This window comes from Choloepus didactylus, chromosome 2 (genome assembly GCF_015220235.1).
Source record: "Choloepus didactylus isolate mChoDid1 chromosome 2, mChoDid1.pri, whole genome shotgun sequence".
NCBI lineage: Eukaryota > Metazoa > Chordata > Mammalia > Pilosa > Megalonychidae > Choloepus > Choloepus didactylus.
In genome coordinates this window covers 73,195,455-73,204,538 of record NC_051308.1, presented here as the reverse complement: position 1 = coordinate 73,204,538, position 9,084 = coordinate 73,195,455, and the positions used below count along the sequence as shown (strand labels likewise).

At 33.4% G+C, this 9,084-nt stretch overlaps 1 protein-coding gene across 1 annotated transcript; it reads left to right on the top strand.

Moving 5' to 3' along the window:
* Nucleotides 1-1,953: 1,953 nt before the first annotated feature.
* On the top strand, nt 1,954-2,253 carry LOC119511935 (FUN14 domain-containing protein 1-like). Its single transcript, XM_037806413.1, has one exon. It carries the CDS (start codon nt 1,954-1,956, stop codon nt 2,251-2,253), a length of 300 nt encoding a protein of 99 aa, XP_037662341.1.
* Nucleotides 2,254-9,084: the final 6,831 nt, after the last annotated feature.

The following is a 9,084-nucleotide window of genomic DNA, read 5'->3' as shown; positions in this document are numbered from 1 at the left end:
TTCTGGGGTTTTCTCTCTCTGTGTCTGAACTTCATTCTCTTATAAAGGATTCCAGTAAGAATATTAAGACTGTTCTAGTTTGCTAATGCTGCCAGAATGCAAAACACCAGAGATGGATAGGCTTTTATAAAGGGGGTTTATTTGGTTACACAGTTACACTCTTAAGGCCATAAAGTGTCCAAGGTAACACACCAGCAATCATGTACCTTCACTGGAGGATGGCCAATGGTGTCCGGAAAACCTCTGTTAGCTGGGAAGGCACGTGGCTGGTGTCTGCTCCAAAGTTCTGGTTTCAAAATGGCTTTCTCCCAGGATATTCCTCTCTAGGCTGCAGTTCCTCAAAAATGTCACTCTTAGTTGCACTAGGGATATTTGTCCTCTCTCAGCTTCTCTGGAGCAAGAGTCTGCTTTCAAAAGCCGTCTTCAAACTGTCTCATCTGCAGCTTCTGTGCTTTCTTCAAAGTGTCCCTCTTGGCTGTAGCTCCTCTTCAAAATGTCACTCACAGCTGCACTGAGTTCCTTCTGTTATGTCAGCTCATTTATATGGCTCCACTGATCATGCCTCCATGGGAATATCTCATCAGAGTTATCACCTACAGTTGGGTGAGGCGCATTCCATGCAAACAACCTAATCCAAATATCCCAACTTAATCCCCACTAATATGTCTGCCTCCATAAGATTGCATCAAAGAATATGGCTTTTTCTGGGGGACATAATACATTCAAACCAGCACAAAGACCTATTCTGATTCAGTGGGTCACACCTTAACTGAAGGAGTCTCATCAAAAGATCCCACCTTCAGTGTGTCCACAGGAATGGATTAAATTCAAGAACATGTTTTTCTGAGGTACACACAATTTCAATTCACTGCAAGGAGTATTCAGGTTTTCTCAAATGTTATCTTTCAAAATATTCCCACCAATAATATTTATATTTAGAGAGGGTGTGGTTGTGCTTCCCCATTGAGAAAAGTATTTGATGACAAATAAAAAAAATTCAGTTAAGCGTCTATATTTTATTTTCTTTATAATTCAGTGTATTAATCCTCTAATCTTTATAGCCATTCATTTTCTTCATAATTCTTAGATCTCTGACATAGTATTTTTATTAATAGTAAAGATCTTATCACCTATCCCAGCCATTGAACCTGTTCTATATGTATAATGGGGATCACCTAGTTGCAGTTTCACTGACTTTTTTAGACAATTCATCCTACCTAATGCTTGAATAAGGTATATTCATTCCTTTATAGCTTGGATTTGTTAGTTTTCTAATGTAAGTTTTCTTTCTCTAAAATGGAAGCCTACTTTACTTCTCAAACTTTTGCTAAACAAGACCAAGACATAATCATTGTTCCTGATTATCTAACATTTCATAACTTCCTTCTTCATGACTTTAACACCCCTCCTTCTTGTATCTAATTTATATCCCATGCAAGGCAAAAAATTCAGATCCTTTGCTACCTTACTGAACTTTACTCTTACTCTTCTCTTGATGATGAAGTAGGTCCCACACTTAGCCTGTTGTCTTTCAGTTTTAATGCTCTATCTTCTGTTTTATCCTTCATTAGTTTCCACTTCTATTAGGAAAATTTATAGTGTGATTTTAAAACTCTAATTACCATCCTACAGCTATACTTATACATAATAGAGTCAGGATTCAACATAATCCTATCAAAACTACACCTTTGGTATTATAATATTCTAATCAAATCTAACTGTCTGGCTCCCTTACAATACAGGGGAGAGGAGGGCAGGCAGGGACCACCCTTAGAACCTGCCACCAGAGGAATAATAGCGACTAGAACCCACCTTCCCAAGAATATGAGTAATGACTCTTATGAAATGTTGGATTTAACTGAGTATGCAAGAAGACACCACTGGTGGAACTGAGTGTTTGGCCACAATTACAGACCTGTCATAGAAATATACTCAGTGGTCACTCAGAATGTAATGGGTGGAGTGACTGGCTGGTGTGTGGGATTTTTGTTTCAGAAAGTTGGAAAACTTGCAGCAACTGCAGTAGGTGGTGGCTTTCTTCCACTTCAGATTGCTAGTCTCAGTGGCTATGTGCAGATCAACTGGAAGAGAGTTGAAAAAGTTGTAAAAAAAGGCAAAAAGATTAAGAAACGAGCAAATAAAACAGCACCTGGAATCAACAATATAATTGAAGAAGCAGCAGAATTTGTCAAACAGAACATTGTGATATCCAGTGAATTTGTGGGAGGCTTTTGGCTAGGCCTTGCATCTTAAGGACAAACATTCTATATCATAGTAGATTCAACTGTGATGAGAACAATGCTGGCAACAAGGTGGTCTCTCAATAGTACATGCCATCAGGTTCTCCAGGGCAAAGAAAAACAACTAGTTGGACTGTACTGAACTCACAACTTAGCATTTTGCCTTCTTAAGCTTGACAAACTAGTACCTGCTGTAAATTTACATGTATTGTATGTATATAGTAGTATACCTGAAGAAAACATGGCTTCCTTTCATCATTTCTAGAAAATATGCGTTTGTTTAGAAATTAGCCTATATATTATTGAATGTAGATATGGAGAGCAAAAAATTCTGTTTGTTTTGCTTATTCCCCCATAAAATATTGCCTTTTTTATTAAAAAAAAACCTAATAGTCCTAAATCTTATAAAATTTTACTCACCTTTATGATTTCAACTTCATAGAACAGAAACATTTTAGGATTCTGCTTCTAGTAATGACAGATTAGCTTACAGCCAACCAATCACCCCAGTAAAAACAACTAGAAAATCTATGGAAAATGTGTTTGAAGGGATCAGAAAGCTACCACAGAGGTAATGGTGACTTGAAGGGATGGACTGTCATAGATAAGGAAAAGAGAGAGGTGAGGCTGATATTTATTGTCACTTTTCCCTTCAAAGCCTGTGCTGATTCTACAGCAATAGATATTAGGTAAGGAAGCTGAGTACAGCTTCTACCAGACTCATGTATAAACAAAATTAATAAAAATTAAAAGGATAAACAATAAACCTTGATTATTCTCTAATGGTTGGACCCTTGTTCCTTAGTCTCCTTCCCTGTGGGTGTGAACCTATTGTAAATAAGAATTTTGGAAGATGTTATTTTTAGTTATGTTGTGGCAAACTGAACCAGGTGGGCCTTAATCTGTATTACTTAGGGCCTTGTAAAGATAACCCAGAAGTCACAGAGGGACAAAGAGAGGATATCACCATGTGACAAGAGGCAGTGTTCTTCATATCTTGATTTTGGACTTCTTCTAGCCTCAAACTGTGAGTTGACAAATGCTTGTTGTTTAAGTTAACCCATTTTGTGGTATTTGTCATAGTAGCCTGGAACAAATTGCATGATTTCCTTTGTAAAATAAAATCCACATAAACTATTAAAATTAATATAATAATAAAATTTTAGAATAGAATTTTTGCAGGTCACTTACTACTAGCTACTTGTGCATTTTGCTGCATTACAAATAAGTATATATATGGCTACAAAAAATCAGTGTATATCTGTATACCTGAAAAAAAATATATTTTTATTTTCCATTTTCTCTTCTCTGCCATTCTGTATTTCTAATCATATTTATTTTACACCAGTTGATGTCATCCTATGGGTCACTGAGGTATTGTTTATTGTTTTCCAGTATTTTTGTTTCTCTCTTTTTCAGTTTGGGATGGCTTCTATTGACCTCATTACAATATTACTGATCCTTTCTTGTGCCATCTCCAATTCTTGGTTAAACTCATCCAAGGATTTTCATTTCAAACTTTATATTTTTCAGTTTTAGTATTTTCATTTAGTTCTTTTGTATAGTATTTATTTCTATGCCAATTTTCCCCAGTTTTTCATGCATTATGTTAATCTTTTCCTTAAAATCTTTGAAGATATTTATAATAGAAGTTTAAACATGTTTATTTGCTAATCCAAACAGTTTATCTCCAAGTCTATTTTATTACCTCTTTGTAATTGACTTGTCACTTTATCCTGCTTCTTCACATATCCAATATTTTATTGTATAAAATATTTATTGTGAGTGATAGAGTGAAATAGTAATTGTGGGTGACAGAGTGTTGAAAATCTGATATTTTTTCTTCTTTTAAAGATTATTGTTGTTTTCTCTGACTTGTAGCTACATTGATAAATTAGTTAAATTTTAGTTAGACTTCATTTTACTCTTGTTAGGGTGAGTCTTGAGTAGCCCTTCTTATAGGGCAGTATTTCCCAATCTCAGCACTATCAACATTTTGGTTAGGATGATTCTTTTTTTGTGGGAGCTATCCTGTGCATTGCAGAATGTGTAGCAGCTTTCCTTGCCTCTATGCATTAGATTCCACTAGCACCTCACCCAAGTTATGACAACCCAATAATGTCTACAGACATTGCTAAATGTCCTTTGGTGGACATTATTGCCCCTAGTAGAGAACCATTCTCTAGGACTAGAGTAGACTTAATCCTAAGAAGTGATTTTTCTTGGGTCTCAACTGAATTTTTTATGTGTTTTGTGAGATCTTTCCACACTGACCCATCAGAACTCTAACTTCTTGCAGCTGTGTGTTCACCCTTTTGCATCTCTATTCAGATCATAGACTGAGAATAGCTGTTGTCAGCCAGGCCTCATAGACTTGTGCATGCGCAGCTTACCATTCAGCCAAAGACTCAAGGAGGTCCCTACATGGAATTCTTGAGATATTTCATATTGCAATTTCTTTTTCTACAGTTGCACTGTAGAACTGCATTTGCACTACAATTGCACTAACCTGCAAATTTTAGCTTCCTCATCAACCCTATCTGTTTCCTCTGCCGAACAATATTTCTGCATTCTAATTGGGTTGCTTTTCCTTGCTCTGTTGTTTGGAAAGTGCCACAGGCAGAAAGTTGGGGTGAATACCAAGTCTATCTCACATATTTGTCTTCTCTCAAGAATTATAGTCATGTGCTTAATATTGTCCAATGTCTGAAAATGGTTGCTATACATATATTTTGTCTACTTTTATAGTTGCTTACAGAAGTCTAAAGTTGATATGCATTATGTCGTCATACATTTATTTAATTGAAATTGTTTTTAAATACTATATTTTTATAGCTATAACATTTTAAGTAATGCTTTTATTATTTTATAGAAATCTGCAAAATCATTTCATAATTGCAATGTTGTCTCTTATCTATTCCACCATCCACTTTATCCAAATGTCAACCACCAAAACAAAGCAGTTCCTTTCAAAACTCAAATCTCATCTAAAAAAATATTTTTCAGATTAGTTGTTATTCCAATAAATAGACAATTAGTTTCTTAATATAATAAAAACAGTATTTGGTAGTAATCATTAATTACTCTGCAGTTTATAGAGTGCTTTTATAAATATCAATTTGTCGGATTTTTATAATAATCATGTAAGTTATGAACCACAGCTACTACACAAATTATAATAATATCATCATCACCTTCATCATTTTCACCATAACTTAGATTATAAAAGAGGAAATTAAGACTTCAAAGAGTTACGTTGCTTGGTTAGGTGATCGAGCCTAGAATTATCCCTAATTCTTCTCAACAAATGTATGTAATTTCAATGTCAACTATAAATTATTATTACAATCCTTCTACAATGTAAGGTGCTATAGAATAACCTTATTAATTTACAGCAATAGAAATGCTTAATAAATATTTTGGTTGATTGAAGACATATAAGATCATTTTAAATTATTTAAAAAAATCACATACTACTGGATGTCATTCGAATATGGCTACTTACCCTTTGCCCCACAACAGAATTTTCAATCCTAGTGTGGTATAAATTTTATAAAAAGAAACAAGTTTGAGAAATGGTAGAGGGATTTCTTGAGTGCTTTTATTACTCAAGAGTTTAATGAAATGAGACCTCTCCAGAATTCACTGCAATGGATTTAACCTTCATTCTTAACAAGCTATGCTTCCTGTGCTACAGTGGCTAAAAGAAGCAGGAATGGAAAGAACATTTCCTGATTGCTGACTATCTGCCAGACAGTGTACTAAATGTCTTATATACATTAATTCACTTAACCATAGGTCATTGAAGTCACTTTTCCAAGAGACGAACAAGCTTTTGGCTGCTCTGTTTAATATATTACATCTTTGCATTTATTTAATTGAAATTATCATGTTGTGTAAATAAATGAGGGTTATCATGAAAATTAAATGTTATGTTGTAACTAATTCATTTTGAAATAATTTAACAGTCATTGGATTTTACACTAATGGCTTTATAAGATTAATGAATTTACATAGTTACTTGAGTCTCATTACTTGCCAGAGTATAGAAAAAAAGGAGCTAATAAACTAGTCCAAGAACTTCATTTGGCATGAAGTGAGTGGAAAATAAAACTCTGCCTACAAACAGTGGCAGTTTTACTTTGTTTTTAAGGAATGCTACTCATATAATCCATTTCTCCTGTTTCAGCACTGTGAGGAAGATCCAATTTGCAATGAAAGGCATGTGTATAAATATTTACTCATGTGAATGTAAATCACAGATATTAATTGGAGTAGAATATTTCAGATCTAGAGGCAGAAAGTTCCAAGCAGAAGAAGCAAATACAAAGCACTTTAGGCACTGAAGATTATTGGATATTTCAGAACAGAAAAGAAGACTACTGTATTTACTATGTGTCCATCATAGGGAAGAACTTATATCTGGTGATGTACAGAAAAGAAAGGAAGGGACAAATTGGATGATTCTTATAGGATATTTTTTTACATAATGAATTGAAGTGTGGACATAGGGGAATTACTTGGGCAGCTACAATACTCCAAGTTACAAATATTGAAGTGTGGGTTGGGCAGAATCAAGACCATATCTTTTTGGACTTGTAAAATTTGAATCTTGAATTGGAGATGTAAATGGAGTTATTGTAAAGGCAGTTAGGATCAAAATCAATATCAAAAATTGGTGAAATATGAAATTAACCAGTATAGACAGAATGAACCAATTATTGCATGTGTGTAAAAAGTAATTGATGAAGGAAGGAGGAAACTTGAGTTTTAGTTTATATAATCTTACTTCTATTATCTCGTGTGTATCTGCATTTGTGAAAAAGATAAAAAGGTATAATTTGTTGATAGCATACTTTTAATAATACTGCCACAGAATTTTGGTTCAAATGGACTTTCGTTTCTTTAAAGTATGTTGTTTCAGTAAAATAAACCATAATTTCTCATCAGATATGCATGATAGCTTCCAGGTGGAATAACTTGGAATGAGCTGATTAATGATTAAGCATCTTCTAATAATTCATTTTTTAGTGTACTTATTTAAAGCATGGATTGACATATTTAACATTTTACAAAAATCCTCCAAGTAAAATTCATGCTTGAATATTGGTGTAAAATCTGTCTTAATATTGTTAGATTGATAGATTTGAAAATATGAATAATATAAGGCTAATAGCTTTGTAATTATAAATTGTATACAGTAAATGAAGTCTTTAACATATCATGTTTTCTGTACTTTTTTTGTAAATTATATATGGCAGGATATGGATATTATTTTAACATTATCATTATTTTAATAATTTAAATTTAATAATGGTGAGAAATAACATTTTTTTTTTGCCTTCTAGAGTTATTTGTTATCACTCTTTTTACTTTTCATTAACCTAAATCTTGTTTCAGTATGTCAATTAAACCAAAATAAATATTTTTCTACTCTTGTTTTTTGTTGTTTTTTTAGTTGTGTGTGTGTGTGTGTATATATATATGTATATATGTATATGTAGGTATATATATGTGTAAGGATACATTAAATTATAAGCATAAAGAATAATGGTGACAATAATAGTTATGATGGCAATCAGCATATAATTTTTGCCAGGATATAAAAGAAAACATTGTATATATTCATTTTTATGCATACATACACACTCATATTATACTCATATAGCCCTATAACAAAGCATGTTTTATCTACCATGTATATGATTTTTTCATAGATACTGGCACAGAGTATATGCCAAATATTAATATAATTATCAATATCATTGAAAATATTATTCTCTCTGCTTATTTAAAATAAGTTACCAGGTTGTGCATGCATTAGATTTTATTATTTATTTTAGACTGTGCAGTTTATTCTTTTTACTACTATTTTGTACTTTGTATGTGTGTGATGTGAACAAAGACTACTGAATGAGACAGATGATGAAAGACAAGAATTGAGTGAATGATTTTCCTTCTTACTGACAAGTAATGCTAACTGCATATAATTTTCAAAACCATTACCTCTTACCTCCTCGCATGGTCACAATTGTTATAAAAGGGGCTCATTGTATTATTTGTGTGTGTGTGTGTGTGTGTGTGTGTGTGTGTGTGTGTGTGTGTGTATTCTCTTGGGAAAAATTAAAAATAAAATTTCCTGCCCACCCAGTAAATCCTCTCCGCATATGTAGAAAAGAAAGGAAAGAGTTTTATTAATGAATAAGCAGTAAGTCATACTGTTATAACCATTAAAATCAATCCTCTAATGAGATTGCAAAGAAAGAAATCTCACCCTTTGAATGGCCAGGCAGATATAATCTATGACATGAATGTTGTCAAGATAAATGATAACTTGTCCTCAAGTGAAAGGATTTGACAGCATTGTTCATGCTAAATTCACCTGGTAATTGGGGTGGTTATTTGTGTTACTTAATAATGGACTTTATCCAAAGGAAAATGAAAACTTCTCCCATCTCCCTCCAGGTAGTTATAAAGTGAAGCCAAACACCTAGGCTAAACTTTCACAGTGAAGGGGTGGAGGGTGGGGGTTGTGAAGAATGCAAGGGTCACAGCCCCCAGCCAATGCACCAAAGCATGTAGTATGAGAAGGAAATGAACCTTTGCTGTTTAGAGCCATTGAGATATTGAAAAAACATTTTTGGTGTAATCTGGCTGATTGTGACTGATACAGGGGCATTTAAGTTTATTTGCATATAAAATTACTTCTTATCAGAATACTGCAGAACTTTTGCCAGTCTCTTTGATCAAATATCAATTTCCACTATTCTAATTAATTGCACTGCCACCACAAGGCAATGATGTTGCAAAACTGAGTTTTATATTGCGCAGGCTCCATTTATAT

Bases quoted from the DNA above. Each gene is read 5' to 3' on its own strand.
- LOC119511935 (XM_037806413.1), top strand. From the start codon at position 1,954: ATGGGTGGAGTGACTGGCTGGTGTGTGGGATTTTTGTTTCAGAAAGTT.